At 31.8% G+C, this 18,003-nt stretch overlaps 3 protein-coding genes and 1 non-coding gene across 5 annotated transcripts in view; 2 read left to right on the top strand and 2 right to left on the bottom strand.

Annotated features, from left to right (window-relative positions):
- Positions 1–4,953, top strand: part of LOC724389 (calcium/calmodulin-dependent 3',5'-cyclic nucleotide phosphodiesterase 1C) — a 154,479-nt gene extending 149,526 nt beyond the window's left edge. Inside the window, exons 2-5 of one of the 2 annotated variants that reach the window (XM_026441421.1) lie at positions 1,959–2,114; positions 2,516–2,726; positions 2,984–3,097; positions 4,814–4,953. In XM_026441421.1, coding sequence (XP_026297206.1) covers positions 1,959–2,114; positions 2,516–2,726; positions 2,984–3,097; positions 4,814–4,826 — 494 coding nt within the window. In that variant the 3' untranslated portion in view covers positions 4,827–4,953. Of the gene's footprint in view, positions 1–1,958; positions 2,115–2,515; positions 2,727–2,983; positions 3,098–3,181; positions 3,836–4,813 lie in introns of those variants that run through there. The other variant, XM_026441420.1, reaches the window with a different exon arrangement.
- The window catches only part of LOC409787 (paramyosin, long form), a 106,585-nt gene that overhangs the window by 80,473 nt on the left and 8,109 nt on the right, over positions 1–18,003 (bottom strand). Inside the window, 11 exon segments of the mRNA XM_026441416.1 lie at positions 4,987–4,997; positions 5,358–5,729; positions 7,027–7,155; positions 7,932–8,127; positions 14,680–14,792; positions 15,094–15,221; positions 15,367–15,583; positions 15,861–16,007; positions 16,216–16,365; positions 16,437–16,556; positions 16,859–17,096. Of these exon segments, the coding sequence (XP_026297201.1) occupies positions 4,987–4,997; positions 5,358–5,729; positions 7,027–7,155; positions 7,932–8,127; positions 14,680–14,792; positions 15,094–15,221; positions 15,367–15,583; positions 15,861–16,007; positions 16,216–16,365; positions 16,437–16,556; positions 16,859–17,096 (1,821 nt within the window).
- TRNAT-CGU lies at positions 3,666–3,737 on the top strand. The gene has a single exon. It is a non-coding gene; the product is annotated as a tRNA-Thr (tRNA).
- LOC102653609 (paramyosin, short form-like) lies at positions 8,906–12,886 on the bottom strand. The gene is made up of 3 exons (XM_016912801.2): positions 12,730–12,886; positions 11,987–12,632; positions 8,906–9,588 (listed from the first exon to the last, which is right to left on the bottom strand). Exons 2-3 carry the CDS (start codon positions 12,296–12,298, stop codon positions 9,010–9,012), a joined length of 891 nt encoding a protein of 296 aa, XP_016768290.1. The 5' UTR covers positions 12,299–12,632; positions 12,730–12,886; the 3' UTR covers positions 8,906–9,009.

The raw sequence follows: 18,003 nt of genomic DNA, 5'->3' as shown, positions 1-18,003 counted from the left end.
AAGATACACCATATTAAAGATTATCGATTTCTGGTTAGTTTAAATTTAAAGGTCGCTTCAAAGGGATTACTATTTAGAAGAACTCTCAAACGAAATATTTTTAACTCCAACATGTAAAATTATATTAATAATTGTAAAATTTCTACCAAAAAATAATAATAAAATATTTTAAATAAGACAAACAAAGTCTTGTAGTATATTCTAACAAAATCAAATTTGTTAAAATATAAATAGGACAAAAATAAAATTATCACTAAAATATAATTATTTTAAAATAAAAATTTTCTTAATCTTCTACATAGAAATCATAATATATTTGTTTGAAACTTTCAAACTTTTCTTTTTTCTTTCTTTTTTGTTGTATGTTTAAAAGAAAGTAACTTGAAATATTTTCAGTGCACTTATTTTTAGTTTCTTTTAAGTTTTTCAATTCGTTTTAAAAGTTTTAGATATCTTTACAAACTTTATTAAATGATTAGTGAAGATAAAAAAAATTAGTTTGAAACAAAATGAGTTCACGAGAATAATTATAATTAATTTAAAACGAAATGAATGATAATGGACTGTGTGATATAAAAAAATAACACTTAGACTAATTAGATATCCAATCCAGGTAAGCCGCATTTGAATATCAAAAACTTGAACTATTTATTTGCTATACGTTTTATAAATAGTGTTTAAATTTCATTTACTAATTGCGGAAAGTAATAGCGTGATCTCATTTTGTGGTATGGCAATTTTTTCCTAGTTTTAAAAATAATGGAATTCTTAATTTATTACGGCACAATGGATGAAAACTTTTTTCTTTTATCGTATTGTATAATTCAAGTTAAAAAATTATGTCTATTATTCGTGAAAGACTTGCAAATGTATCATGAAAAAAAAATCGTATTTGCATGATAACAGTATGTTAGATTTTTAAGATAATTTTAATATCAGTAACCTTACCAACCTTCAGATATAATGTCACGTAATGAAATTCTGAAAATATAATGAGAATATTTTTCTAAAGAATTTCTCAGAAAATAAAAAATGAAATCAAATATAATAAATGTATAAAAAATTATTCTCAAAAAAATTGAGAATGTTTATTTTTCACAAATATAAATATATATTAAATTTTCAAGAATTGTGTAATTAATTTCATAATATATATATTTCAACCATTGCCAGTTAGAAATTTACCCATAATTTCCTAATAACTAGTAGATGCAATGCGATAGCATTGTAATTTGAGCACAATTGATTGAACTGCAAGCCTAATTTGTAATCCATAGACATCAAGCACGAATCGATACCTCTTTCACCAACCTTCCACTATGCGACCTGTTGTTTTCTCATCGGTTGTTTGGTCAATCAATTAGAGTGATTATCATGACCTTTTGCCTCTATTCAAGAAATCCTTTGAATTATGCTTAAATCTAATTAATCATTATTCACTTACTATGAAAATAATTCTCTCAAAACTTTTATAGTATGTTGTATATGAAACATTTTTTTTTTATTTTTATCTATCCTGCTAATCGTTTCAAAAGATACAAATAGCATTGTTTGATTTTTAAATTATTAAGTTTTCTAAATATATTCGTTTCTAAATCTTTTTTTCTCCTATTAAATATTCCATTTTGTCAATCTTTAAAAATAATGAATTTGGAAATAACACGAGATATATATATTATTATAATCGTAATTTCTTATTTTTAAATTACAGATTCCCTGTTTTTATTTGCAAATTATGATTTATTATCATTTATCAACCGATAAAATAATACGTATAATAATACCATTTTCCTTTTCTTTGAATTATTTATACAAATGTAATCGATATGCAATATTATTAAACAAGATTAAAGAGGAATAAATATATTGTTAAAATATATTGAGGATATAATAATTTAAAGAATCATATATGTAATAATATTGCATTAATAATAATTTACATGTTTATTGAATTGCAGTTGCATCTCCGCCGGATCGAAGAGCCACAAGAGACGATATTGCAGTGTCCTCACCTGGTGCATCTCCGAACGTTAATGCAACTACGAGCTGCACTGGTACAACATCGTCTCGATTGCACAATCCTTCCTCGCCAGGTCGAAATGGCCAGCTATCGAGTAAGTGACTTGATAACGCAATTGTTGTACATTATTACGATCCTCGTGCAATTACACGCCTTATAGAGTTATGCATATACATTAAAGTGATTAAATAATGCACATTTCCAGCTCATTTATACTCACGATGAATATAGAAAGTTTCAATCTGTATATTATACATATAGAATTTTATCAATTTTTTTTTCTTTTTTTTTTGTAAATTTTATAGCAATCTCAATTTTGTATTTGATAATACAAAATTCCAATGTTAAATATTGTACGAATCTAGCTTTTTGAAATCTAGATAATTTAATAATGGCGATCCTCGTTAAAATATGAGGCGTAAAATTTTGTAATATATTATAAATTCTGGATTAAACGGTACACTATTTAATACATTCGAGTTTCTTGTGTTTCAGAACAAGGTACATTAACGATAGTACGCCGGAGTTCTGGCAAGAATAAGAGCATTGGCGGAAGTTTCGAAAGTTCTCCGCCCCCGCACAGTCCTGACACTCTTTCGTCAAGTCAATCCGTGGATCTCGACGAGATCCTTGATAATGTCGATCTAACGACAGACTCGCTTCCTGCCGTTGACACCCCCGACGCTTGCGACAAAGCTGCTCTCAGGTATGGCATTTTCACGAAAATTATATTTTTCTTTGTATTAATATTATTCGAAACATTCTGTTTGATAATTGAAACATCAATTGATAATTATTGATTTTAAGTGAGATCATATCATTGGAAATAAAATTAAAATTAATATCTTCTTAATGATCATATCATGCCATAGAAATGCGATAAAAATATAATATATTTTTTTAATATTATTAATCGTAATTTTTAACTTTTGTGATAAAACAAATACGAAATATTTGTTCCAGATTGAGATGTTTACTGAGGCAGCTTCAACATGGCGAAATATCAGCAGAATTACTTCAACGAAATTTACACTACGCGGCACGTGTACTCGAAGCTGTCTTCCTCGATGAAACCAAGTAAGTTTCGTTCAAAATATTAATTAATAATCTTTTCTGCAAATGCCATGTTTAATAATATTGTGACAGTTGTTTCTATTATAGTTATATGCAGGCAGTGACTTCTTCGAGAAGATATATATATGTGTATATATATATGTATATATATATGTACATTGTATTGTTACAGTTTTTTAATCTTAAATTGCATCTATAATTCTAAGAATATATTCATAATCAAACTATACTTTAAATTCTAGGCAATACAACTAATTGATCATTTAGAAATTTATTTTACTATTTATTATAATCATCAATTTATTAATATTTTTATTAATATCTAATGACTAATGATATTTTAATGAATATTTTCTATAATGTTTGACATTTTGTACGACTCACGACCCTTGAAATTACGAAGAAATAATGAAAATGATAAATTATATTTATGATATATTATATCTTCGTAAGATATATATTATCCAAGATAGTGAAAATAATAAATTACATATATATACATATCAATTTTATAACGGAAATATCAAAATTTAACATTACCATCAATTTAAGCATTAAGGATATCAAGAGCGCCTCTTTAGCTCAGTGGTAGAGCACTGGTCTCGTAAACCAGGGGTCGTGAGTTCAATCCTCACAGGAGGCAATCAATTTTTTTTCTTCTTATATATCGTAATTTTTTGAATATTTACCAATGAACAATTTACTATTTTTAACAATTATTTTAATAATTCTTTCTATAAATTAATTATTGTTTGCGAGATATCTTTATCGTATTTTTTCCCATAAATTTATATTCTATATTTTTAATATTTCAAATCGTTTTTTTTTAACGATAATATTTACTTCGTATTGTCATTCAATTTTATTTAAATATATAAATATATATTATTTATATATTAGTTGTTTCTTATGTTAAAAAAATAAAAACTCAATATATTTTCGACGCTTTCTTTTCTTTCTTTTTCTCTTTCTTTCTCATATTTCGTTTAAATATCGAAATTAATAAAACTACAATATATTAGGTCAAAGAGATCGATTCAACTTCAAGATCGCTTTTCACCGCTTTCGAATAACGAGCCTGTTCCTGACATCATGAACATTTTTCAAAAGAATAATAATAAAACTTCGTGAAAAATTACGAAACCGCAATACAACAAATAAAATCTTTTTCCATGCAATAAATTTTCCATTCAAATTATCCTTAAGTTGTTACGATAAACTTTCGATATTAACTCTAACAGATGTATGCACTGTTATTTATATTCAACCCGTAATGGAGCCACGATTATCCACGATCTATACATCAACTTATTTCCTTATTTCTCTAAATACGTCCATATTTCTGAATTAATTCCATATTCCAGCAGCATCGACCGACGAGAGGTAACCTCGAAGATCCTCTCTACTCGTGTCTACATAAATCTGCAATAATTAGAATTTTCAACCTTTAACCCATAATCTTTCCAGAGACTATATCAACGCAACTACCAGATATAGACCCCTTGATGCTGAAATAATTATTTCTCAGAAACAGGTATCCCAAAGGGGTTGCAGCATCGATTCTATATCTAGTCAGCCTATGAATCCCTCCCCGTATGGCGGCGCTGTAATGCTAATGATTATAAATAAAGAAAAAAAAAAAAAAAACAAAGAAAACAAAACAAAAGTGTAATATTCTACTGTTCTGTTCCCTACTTGACACTTGGCACTAACAAGCAGTATCGCAGGGTGAATTCAGGAGGGGTTGAGTGCTCTCGGTCATCGCGTAGGGGTACGGGCCTGTCATCTGCATCCCTTGGGAGCGCCTTGGACTCGGATGGACAACAGGGCCACGCGGTGGTAACCCAGAAACGGAAGCTTCGCACCCCCGTATGGGCAAGGTTGCGAAATACAAGTCGCGAATCTGTGAGAAAAATGTCGAAGAGCGTTAAATTTCATGCATGGAAACGAATAGTTATAACGTGTCGATAGTGATGATAATTTCGAATGAAATGAAAAAAATCTGAGAGAGCGTCGTATCGTTTGGTTATAATTTCTTCGAGAAATATTAAGAATTTATACGATGAAAAATTGAATATCGGTTGCGAAATATTTCATTCTTCGTTCTATGAATTTTTATTCATAAAACTTCCCTCTTTTATTGTCATTAGCTTATATCTAGATTCTTACATTTTCTGATTAAATCTAATGGAAATAGTAATGGATTTGATAACGTGATATGATATTATAATAATAAAAATGAAAAAGAAGTTGACTCACTCACCCTAGCCTCGAGTTTGCTGATGATACGCTTACCACCAACGATAGCGTTTGCTTCGACTTCCTCCAATCTCACGGATAGGTTTTTCACTTCGATTTCGAGGGATTTCTTAATGGCCTCGATCTTTACGATACGCTCTTGTTCCTCGTGCAAAATCTCAACGGTATGTTTCAGTTCAGTTTGTACCCGTTGGTATCTCTCGTCGCTCACTCTCAGCTCCTTAGTCACTTCCTCGTAATCGCCAGCCAGAGTAGATAGCTCTTGTTCAAGTTTCGCTTTTGATGTGACGATATTCGCGTTTATAGTGGTTAGCTCGTTGATACGGCTAACCGATTCCTCGTATTGTTGCTCGACGGTTCTCTTTGCACGTAGGGCCTTTAATAAAAATTGTCTTGTAATTATATTGTTTATCGTAACGTGAGAAATTGTTAATAGGATTAGTAACGGCTGTTTGAAATAGAGTTTTTTATTTAACGAATAAAAGATATGTGGAACTTCAATATTTCAATGTGTCTTGAAAAATGAAAAATTGTTAGGATTTAAGTTGAAAGAATAAATAGATAGGTTCTTCCTTAATTGAAAGAAACGATATTGTTGCAGGAATTACTCTTTTGGATATAATAAGATAGGGTGCGCGAAGATTATGGATGAGAACATAAATAATAAGATAAAATTCGATCGATTTGTCATTGATGTAACTTTAATTTTAGATTCGTATGTGTTGTAATTACGTCTCATATTCTAATGTGAGACGTAGCGCAATTCGATAATTTTATATTTATGACAGCGAGGTCGCACGCTATGTGCGTTGCATCATTAGAAATGTAAATCTGTCGAATCGTTCGGCATCCTAACGATTGCATCATTGATCTGCATCTGGCGTTAGATTGTTTTTTTTTTCATGATGTTAATTTGAGAATTTTATGTCTTATTGAAATTAGAAAAATATTTTTGCAAAAAATATAGTTGGTGAATTGTCTTCACATCGCGAATTAGGAAAGCTTAGAATTTAATTATTGGAAAAGATTAATAGGTCGATTTAGAATAATTTAAAATTTTTTTCCTAATTTCCAATGCCGACTACAGGATTTAAAAATAAAATAATAACGAAAAGTCAATGAAAAATTGGAAAATTTTGTGCCATTGATTAGAATATTTAAAGTTTCAACGCGATCGTTCAGAGTATTTATAGCCAGTCTGAAATCAATTGGCCATTGAAGCTTAAACGATGTAAAAGTCTGTTGTTTCGTTCTTTTGTTTATTCAATGTTAATTTACTTTCCTACACTATTTAGTTTAAAGAGATAATGTTCTTTGTCAATATGACAAAGAAATAACAAAAATAATTGAGAAAACGATAGAAAAGTTAGATTGTGTTAAAAAATATGAAATTAGAAGAGAACAATTTAGAAGAATTAGAATTAGAATTAGAACAGAAATTAGAAGAAAAACAATTTGAATTTAACGATGCAAAAAGAGATTAAAATAATTTGTAGTGATCTATAAATTCATAGCGAAAGTGATGATGTTATGATTTAGTATAATATTCCATTATATTCAGAATGAAACATAATAACGAAATATGATATGAGATCACTCGTAATACTTTTCATATTAGGAAATTTTCAAAATACCACGTGAAATGTTAAATTTTTCTAATAAATTAAACTTACAGAATCGTAATTGCCGCGCACTTCCTCGAGCTCGGCTGTCAATGATTGCAAACGTCGTTGACTGATACCCAATTGGTCCAGAGTAACCTGTAGTTGGCGTTGAACTTCATCGTAGTGGGCTTGGAGTTCCTACAAAACAATGTTTTAAATTCATAATTCCTTGCCAAACTGTCAATCTTTTCCGACTGCCACCTGTCACCCATATTTGGATGACTCGCAAGTTTTCAATAGGGTGTCATTATTCACAGGTGGGTGATACATCTATGTGACGAATCAGAAATCAATCATTTTGGCAGAACTTCAAAAGTGTCACATATATTCAAAAATATTTAATTAAAAATATATATATCAATTGCATCGATCGTACGCGAAGAAAATGGCGCTTGAACGTTTAGCTTGGCAAATAATCATTGAAATTAATTAGAAAGTGATTAATCGTATCGATTCGTGTAAAATTTCGATATTTTCTTATTAGAAAGGATGAAGAGATAGAGATACGTAAAATTTCGATAATTTTTTTTTTCTTAGGCAAAAAGAATGCTAGAAAGTATATTTTTATTGAAATTCGTTTAATAATTTTTAAAAAGTATTATAAATTATGGAGAACGCGTCCTCTTTCAAATCGAATACTCGAATATTTTCGATCTTATTCTATTTTATTCGAATATATCTTATAGTTAGAATAGTTTTATTAGCCTGATGAAACTTTTATCTACTTATAGAAATAAGCTTAGATCGCAGAAGGCAGTTAGTCATTAGTCTTAATACGATATCGATTCTTAATATAGCAGTAATGTATAGCAATGTAGCAGGTATAGAAGAGCAAAAAATGTTAGTTATTTTCTAATTTTATTTCGTATCCGTGAGATGGTCGATGGAATAATGGAAATACGTAATCAACTTACGGTCAAAGTGAGCGATTGCTTCTTGATAGTCTTCTGCAAATCGATGTTGTTCTTGTTCGCAACGTCCAGAGACAGTTCCAATTCGGTGATCTGGATCTGTAACTTCTTCTTCACGCGCTGCACCTCGGTCTTCAATTTCGTCTCCGCCTCGACCACGCGTGCGTTCAGCTGCTCGATCTCGATACTTGTCTGTTTGCTAATTTATTTCATTTCGTATAAACATACCGTCGTTATGATGAAAACACCCGGTTCAATCGTTTTTTTTAAAAGGTTTCACAACGGTGTATTATTGTTTCCAGGTGACAAACACCAAGATTTTCCAAATCGTCGAAAGATACCACACCTTTTGCTCGTTGGTATTATTTGTCTTGCGAGGAGCGATCCTCTCGCCGTTGAGCATTCAAGGTTAACACGTTTTTAGAGATATTTGACATTTTACCAGTAACGTATTTAGTAATGAAACGAGTGTTAGATTACCGAGGTATTTTTCGTGCTTTGCCTATTTCGATACAGGATTAGCTTTTGGATGTTTCGATGCATGGTTAGTTTGGCAACGGATGGCATAAACATTTGTATTATCACAAGTGGAAAGTATATTTACGTAACAAGGAAAATTATATATATATATATACATATATATCTCGAAGTTTCTCATTCGATGCTTGGAGAAAAATGATGATTTCAGTAGTCTATAATTTAGAGTACGAATTTTTCAACTATTCTAAATAAAATTTAAAAATTGGCAAACTTGAAAGAAATGAAAATCATAAAATTTGACGCAAAAAGAAAGAAATGAAAATTTGCAGATATTCTAGGCAAAATTTTATCTAAAATTCTATATGAAAAAGACAACGAATCGGAAAAAAAAAAAAATTCTAAAGAATCTAATCTAGAGACTTTCTTCTCGAACTAGTTACACTACTCGTAGGAATTTCTCGTCTAATCTACAAGCTCCCGAGGATCAAACAGTCCAATTGATTCTCTCATATTTATCGTTTATTCTTTCCATTGGTCCGTGTCACATTACTCTCTTACCCACACGGCTAGGTATCTAATCTACTAGATTATTTCCATCCTTTTAAGCGGGCCTGATTCCCAGGCATCCGTACAATCGTCTCGGTCTGGTCGGGTGCCGATACCTCTTGTCCAGGAAGTAGCTGCTCGACTTCTCCTCGTATCCTTTCAGCTCCCTGCTCAGGCTGTCCAACGGTTCGGCGAGCCTGTCCTCGTCGAGTAGATTCCTCGTCCTCTCCTCTATGTGCCTCAAATGTTCCCTGGTGTCCCAGCAATAACTCGAGGAGGCACACTCCTTCTGATATTTTCTGATATCGGCCAACTCCTTGCTCCTGTTCAAATTCTTGTAAGCCTCGGCCGTCAAATGGAATCCGATCGCCCGCGCCGATTTTCCTCGAAGACTCTTCCCGAACTCCAAAGCGTTCTCCACCTCGGACAGGGTTCGAGCGTCCCTCAGGGATTGGAAATCGATGTCCGCCATTTCGCGCTGCAGTTGTCTAGCCCTAGCCTTGGCCCGCGCACTCTCGACGAGCGGAGGTAACGGTTTCAACTTGATCTCCTCCAATTTCCGCGGAAACACCTCTCTGGTCACGTGGCTGGCTTGCGCCGTTTTCGCCAAGCTGAAGTCCGACCGATTCGCTATCTTTGGGAAGGCGAAAGTGACGAGTCAATCCCTCCGCCAATTTGGAGACACTCCTTGGAGATGGAATTTGTGAAGGCGAATTTGTGGAGATGGAGAGCGAAAGCGACACGGAATTCTCGCGAACGCGACCCTTCCCTTTGAGATCGTTCGAAGGCTGCTCGCCTCGGCCTAAACTTAGCCGCAGCGGTCCAGAATTCGAAAGTGACCGATGCACACTCCCGATCGACTCTCTCTAGAGACTCGAGAACGACTGCCAATCCGAGTCGACTGCTAGATTATACCAGCCCCGGGACACACGGGACGTGAGATGGATTTTTCGTTGTACGGCGCCTTGTGAGACTTGGCACCCTCGTGAGTTGCGTCCCGATTTGTCTCTGTTACTTCCATTCTAGCCGACGAGGAACGATTCGAGGGGACCGGGGAAGGAGGGGGGAAAAGGGGTGCCAGATGACCGCTTCCGGGGGATATTTTTGTTTCCTTCCGCGCCGATTTTGAATCTATTCAGGATTTTCGGGCTGTTGGACGGTATTAATAACAACGAGATTTAGGAATTCCCGCTTTCTAAAACGCAACCGATTTCATTTTACGCCGGAGACTCACTGCCAATGGCTGCCGTGTTAAATTAAGATTTCGGTGACAGTGGGGCGATCGTTGAGCGTCACGGGTTATTGGAGCGGATTATAGAACGCGTATTGGAAAGTTTATGATCGGCTCTGATCGATTCACGAAATTTCGAAATATTTTTTAATACGGGAAGAATTTTATCTCTCTGCCTATCTTTCAAAATTTTCGATCGTTTTTTGGATTCATTTTATGAGAGATTATATTTTCGTGTTGAGTAAAAGTAATAGATATTGTTTGAATATAAGTATGAGTAACTTATTTTTGGATATTAACAATAAGAATTTAAAATAGCAACGAGGAAGCTTGTTTCGACATATATATATATAGAATATAGTAAATTATATTCCTTAGAGTTTTATCTATTTTTAATGATATTATTATTTTTAAATTGAAAAATAGATATATTGTTGAAGAAATCGATTATAAAAGAAAAAGAATTTTAGTATTGACTCGTGTGTTTAGAATTAATGGCAGAAAAACAATAATTTTATTTAGTCCACAAGATAGTGCCAATTGTCAACTTGTGATTATATATAATTTTGAAAATATTGTAATAATGATATATTATTACAATATATTTTCGTTCTTATTTTAACATTTCGAAGACATATTGAGGAAATTAAATTATATCTACAAATATTCATATTGCAAAATATCCATAAAATTTATAATTATCAAATATAATTTTTATATTCGTCAAATGAATTTCAATACATTTTTTTTTAATTATATCATTATGCCTATATTTCTTTTTATAAAATCATTTCATTAATAATATATAATTTTTTAATTGGATAATTTTTTATTAGATGAAAAATAGGCTGTCTATAATTAATCAGAATATTTATCTATATTTTCTATTTGCCTTTTATAAAGTTCCTATGGCAAAAATTCTAATGTTTTAAATTTAAAGAAAGTAGTATCATTTGTGAAACTAATATTTTATATCAAAGACAAATTATATATATTTTTTTAAGTAAAAATATTAGGCAAAAATTGATTTTATATTTTTAACTTCAGATTCGATAAATAAAACAATAAAATAACTTTATGAATTTAAATTCTGAAATAAATATTATTTAACATTTTAAAAATATTAATTTTTTAATCGTTGGATGTTAAGGATGTTAACAAATTTCATAATAAGATAAAACTAATTTAAATTTGCAACACTTATCGATATTTCAATATGCGAAATTAACTTTCATTGTCATTTATCTTCTTTTAAATCTTTTAGCATTGTCTAACATCCTTTTAGAAAATATCAAGAAAACAAAATTTAATCAAAACTTTTCGATCTTTAAATTTCATTTTATCGATTTCAAACTAAAGAAATTTATTACATATAAATTAACTAGAAATTTTATGGATATTTTGCAATATCAATATTTATAGATATAATTCAATTTCCTTCATCTTCAACGCGTCAAAATGATAGATGTATCATAATGATATTATATCAATATGTTATAATGATAAACATATTTTGAGATATATTTCAAAATTATCAAAGTAATAAGATCGATTCTCAGAGCGATTATGACTTTCCTCTCGAATTCGTTCGTACATTCGACCGACAAAGATCCGTCCAAAAGCCGACAACCGCCTCGCGAGGCATCCGTTTTCGTACAAAGAGCGTCCATATTGGAACAGCCCCTTTCGTGGCGCCAAATTTAGCGGAGGAAAAGGTCAAGCAGTCGTGGAGGCGTCTAACCGCTTTTCCACGCTCTCGACTCTGCCCCGACTTTCGCTCTCCTATCTCCTCTATTCGTACCTTGAAATGGGTTAGATGATCCCTGGCCTCGTCCTCCGCGTCGATCGCCCGCTTGATCAGTTCGTGTCTCGAATACGGTTCCACGGGTTTGTCCTCCCATAAAAGCCTTCCATCCGACCATGGTAATTCCGGCGGTTCCGATCTCGTGCGATATCTTGGCAAAGACGAGGGCCGACCTTCGCGATCTATGTAATCCAGCATCGGTTGATAGTAATTGATCCCATAACCGTAGTTTTTATCGTAGATATAAGTGGGCCAATGCTTCCATTTTGTCTCCAAGGGAACGTGCAACGGGGGCATGTAGCTTGCCATTTTTCCTTCTTATTTTTCTTTAGATTCGTCGGTTTTTTTTTTATTATTATTTTTTTTTCAAGTAGATTTCCTTGCGAGAATTCTTGGTTGGCAGAGATGTATTTCTCTCTGCACTGAAATTTTTCTGGCTCTTTTTTTTTACGAATGAAATAGTTTTTCGTATAATAACGTATTTCGATTTTTCTTTTTCTCAGTCTTGTCTTATGATAATAGAAATATGGATCTTCTTTAGGAAATATTAACCATCGATAAATTCCTTCTAAACTTCTTCGAAATGTTTACTTTGAGGGATATGAATTTTTTGTGTGGGTATTGTTAATGTTTCATCCAACATCTACCTTGAATAAAAAGGATTGCACGTTGTACTTGGTGCTAAGGGTGTTAGGTATAGGATTTCCTCGTTGTGGGAAATTCGCAGATATTTTACTCACGTGTCTTTCATAGTCGTAGAAAATCGGTGAGGTGACAACTTGCAACGAAACGGTTAAGAAAAATTGGGCCGGTCAAACGCGATGCTATCTTTTGTAGCTTTTTCTTATGATTGCTACATTGGGAACGGCCAATCAGCACCTCTCGACTAATAATTAGATCGTGACTGATCGGTGTTGAACGGTGTTTATTAATAGTCGGATTGCGCACTGTTTGTGCATCGTCGATATTCAGCTCAATTATTGACCCAAAACGTGACGACATTGTTCAAGATTTCGTTTCATATTTCGTTGAATGTTGGTTTTCGTATGGAAGCAGTTTGGTATTCTTTTCGATTAAAAGTTCGAGCATTGAGTGTGCAGTAATAATGATACTATTTCTTTAAATATTTTTTCTATTTGTATTTATTCAATAATATAGATAGATGGTTAGATAGATGGATAGATAGATCATTATTTTATAATTAAAAGTTCTATCAGTAATCTTTTTAATCGATTGAAATTCTTACAAATAATCTTTTCAATTTTTAAAGAAATATTTTGTAGAATAATTAGATGATAAAATTTATCTAATTCAATATTTATTGCATTTTTTGCAAATTATTTTACAAATAAAAGTAAAAGGATATGTCATTTTTCTGTCTTATTTCTCGTAGTATTTTTAAATAGATTTTAATATTTCTTTCTTCGTTACAATATTTTGTTATTTTTAATAATTTCGTATTTTCATATTTTCAAAAATATAATTATTTTTTTGTAAATATTATTTTGTTTTTCAATAAGAAAAATATTATTTCTTTCTTTGTTGCATGTGAGTTTCGTTCATAGTAAAAGGAAGAATCATTTGATATAAAATATAAGTCTCAAAGAGACTTAAGCCAAGAAAAATAAAAGTATTCGCGTTCGATCACACGTGTAATCCGTGATTTTTTATTTACACTTCCGTATAAATGAATATATAGATCACAGGACATTCCCTTGAACGTTCGACCGATGAGACACTGAGATACTTTGGGTGATTAATCGATATGACCAATCAATGATAAAATTAACCATCTTTATTAATAGCTAGACGTCATCACGCGATGATTGTACCGGAAATAAAATTGATTTCATCAGTAATAAATTTTAAAAAAATTCGTACTCTCTTTTATAGATTTTTTTCTTTGCAATTGCAATCGTTTTGAATGTGGAATGTTAAATTATAAATTTTTTTTATAATACTTACGTAATTTCAATATGAATTATTGTTTGTAAATGTTAATAGATCGTGATTTTTAGAATAAAATAAATAATAGGATGTTCATAGTTTGTAGAAAGTTTAGTTTATATAAGTTTAGTTTTATAGGAATTTGAATTTTATATTGTTCTTTATATATCCTGGATTTTTTTTTCACGGAGTTCATTAATTTCAATTTCGTGATATTAAATTTTTACAAGATGTTAAATACTAATAGTAAAACTGCGAATAGAAATACTTTGTCAAAAGTGTTTGATTTATGTGACTTGAGGGAATATTCGATTTCATCGAATAGAAATAGCTTTGTACAAATAGCCATATTCGTTGAATAGAAATAGCACACATTCTAGATGTCTGTTCACTCAAGTTTTGGCTTCGCCTAAGCCAAATTGTTTCTCGGAAAAAGCAATAGAAAAGAAAAGAGGTATCGTCCATTATCGATATAAATATGCGAAAGAAAAGTAGAAATTGAAAATAAGCTTTGTAATAATTGATTGATTATGGATATTTTTATAAATCTCGGTTAAATTTAGAATAAAGATCATTGTATTGTTAAATGTATCACCTGGAAACTATTTTCACCGTGCTTCGTAATAATAGAGAATTAGGTTTTTTAATATTAGGAAATTAGAAATTATTGCATTAGAAATTACGATAATATTAATTAAATAAAATAAGAGTAAGCATAACGCAAACAATTCAATTGTACTTACCGAATGATCTCGATTTCTTCATCTTTCTCAGTCAGACGACGTTCGTAATCGTGACGAAGTTGAGTCAATTCGGCAGACAATCTCTGCGAGCGTTGTTCTTCAATTTTACGTCCCTGTAATCGATTTAATTTATTTTATTTATTTATACATATAGTTCTTGGTAATAATTAATTTGAAAATGTCGTTGTACTAGTATGACAGGTTTGGACATATTTGAAATAAATTTGAAGATCTTAGGAGTAGTGTATATTTTGAGAAATTTGGAAATTTACTTCCTTCTTGTTCGATTACGAAATTATTTTTAATAATTATAAGATTAGATTCATACAAATTTTACACACAAATTCAATAAATTCAAGATAGAATTAGAGATTAGGGATATAAAAATATTAGGATGAATATAATTTCACTTACTGCTTCGGCTTCTTTATAGGCAGCAGCAAGTTCTTCGCGTTCGTTCTCCAATCGGCGGAGTTCAAGTTCCAATTCGTGCAGTCTGCGATTCATGTCGGATAATTGATTTTTGGCATCGTTCAAGTCATCTGGAAAAATCGTACAACAATCACTATAAAACTGTTTCTATAATCTCGTTCATTTTATTCAATTTTGGAAAAACGAATAACGAGTTAACGATTAGTAACGATTTATAATCGATTATTTATAATTATCTCTTATTAAATCGCTTACCTCCCAATTTCTTGTTCTCACGAGCCAGTTGATCTTTCAACTCGCGAGTTTTGTCGAGTTCAGCGTTGCAACGCTGAAGTTCCTGTTGTTTGTTGCGAAGATCACGTTGGCTTTGTTCATACATTGCCATGCTTTCGTCCAAACGAGCTTTGAGTTCGACATTGATCTTCTCTAATTGTTCCACGCGTTTCTGCAGTTCGCGAGCTGTTCCATTTGCCTTAAGAATTAAATAAGTGAAAATTAAAGATTAAAATTGGAATACATCGTGGCTCATTCATATTATAAACTCTGAACTCTTACCAGGTCGATTACTGTATATATTCCATAGTTGCCATAAGAAAATTGTTAATCAAAATTTATTTTAAGAAAAGATTTGCATAATCTAATATATTTGTCTCAAGTTTTCTTCAAAAATTACTATTTTTGGCAGTGTTCGTTAAATAATTTTATAAGAAATTAGTACACGCAGTAATTATAATCAGTGGAAATTATACCTTTTCCAAATCGATGATCAACACTTCTACTTCAGATTGGAGACGAGATTTCTGCTTCTCGAGATTGTTGATCTTCACGAGCAGAGTTTCAATCTGCTCTTCCTGTTCTTGAATGCGAGCACTGTACTTGCGACGCAACTCCTCTACCTGTAGAATTCAATCCACGTTTCTTAATCAAATCTTAATCAAAGTTCCATATTGTCGTCTTTATGTATTGTTAATTTGATAAACAGCGTGTACTCTTTATTGCTTGTTTCGAGCAATTAAATTCTATTTTGATATAGTAATTTAATATATAATAATAATTGATTAGTTTAGTTTCATAGATTTAATATTTTTCTTATTTTTCAATTACCTCTTCGGCACGAGCATTAGCTTCGGTTTCATATTTAGATCTCCAAACTTGCACTTCACCATTGGCTTTGACCAATTGACGTTCAATGTCCAAACGTGCCTCAGATTCTTCTTCCAATTGAATACGAACAGATTCCAATTCAGATTCAACCTGTTGACGATCGTTTGAATTATTGCATATGTTATTTTTCCAATAATACGTGGAATGAAAAGAATATATACTTGATGTAAAGAGGCCTCGACCAATGAACGACGACGTTCTTCATCCTCGAGACGACGACGAGCATCGTCGAGTTGACCTGCGATCTGAGTTTTCAGGTAAACAGCGTTCTCGATGTTAACCTATAAAATTCATGATGGAATAAATTGTCAGAGGATTATTTGTGGATCATATTGCTTTTTAAATTCTCTGATTCCTTAATTTTTCTTGAAATTAACGTAGATACATCATAGGAAGTATTTATCTATTGTGTTTTTAATCATATTATATGTAAATATTATTGGTTTTTAGATTGTTTTGTAATTTATGTTAGTGTTTAAATATCTTCCAAAATATTAGGAATCTTCTTTCTTCTTTGTCAATACAAAAAATGACGTATTTATGTCGTGTATGAAATAGTTAGGAAAAATTTGTGATTATTTACCTTCAAATCTTGCACTTCTTTCGTCAATTCAATATTTTCCTGTGAGATCCTGGTTTTAACATTGGTGATATCGATGATGGTACGGTTCAATTCTTCAATTTTCACGTTAAGTTCAGCTACATGTACTTCGAGCTTTTCTACAGTCTTTATCGACAATAGCTTTTCTTTGGTGACATTGTCAAGCTGAGCAAGAAGTTCATATACCTCTTGTTGGAACTTTGATTTTTCCTTATCAGCCCTGTAAATTATGCGTTAAAAGAAATTTTTAGAACTCTTGGAACAATTTTTTAATCATATTTACAATATCTTAAATATTTTATTAATAGTTTGTCGTTGTTCATTGTTCATACTTTTAAATATAAGTAGAAATTTTTGAAATTAGGATGGAACTTGTAAATAAAACGTTTATGAAGGAATTTCTGAATTAATTAAAATAAATGAGGCATTATAATATCAGTTTTCTTCTTCTATTTGTATTATTATAATACAAACTTTATATTAAAAATTAATTTTTGCCTCTAAAGAGAATAGTTCTTCTATCTCAACAAATAATTTATCTGAAACTAGGAAGGAATTCAATAAAATAATTCTGCATAATGCATCAATCATCATAAATCTTAGTCAAAGATAGTATAATAATAAAATTAATTTTTTTTTTTAGGATTAAAAAAACCTCGTCTATTATTTATTTCTATACAACTCACGTTCAAAATCTTCGTTATCGAAAATAAAAATTACACAAGAATTAAATCGACGACTCAGAAATAGTACGTCGCGAAATAACGAGAGAGAGAGAGACACGATTCAAGTCTTAAAAAGTAAGAAAAAAAAAAAATTCGTTGGAAGGAGATAGGGATATAATGTAAAAGATACAGGGTGGATCGAATCGCGGCGATATCGGTGATCCACCTACACGGAACGCAGAGAGAGGGTGTAAGGTGTCGGCCGATTCCGAGGATAGTGGGGATCCGGGCCGGTCGCCTGTACTAATATGGCGTGGCAACGCAGGGTTGTGGATTGCCGCGCGACTCGCGCGGTTAAAAATAGTCATAAGCCGAGTAGCGGCTGTACGAGAGCAAAGCGTCTCGCGGGAGGAGTATAGTAGGGGAATAAAAACGTGAGAAAGAGAGATAGAGCGAGGGAGG

The sequence above is a fragment of the Apis mellifera genome, linkage group LG6 (genome assembly GCF_003254395.2).
Source record: "Apis mellifera strain DH4 linkage group LG6, Amel_HAv3.1, whole genome shotgun sequence".
Lineage (NCBI taxonomy): Eukaryota > Metazoa > Arthropoda > Insecta > Hymenoptera > Apidae > Apis > Apis mellifera.
This window is presented reverse-complemented; position numbering and strand designations above follow the sequence as displayed.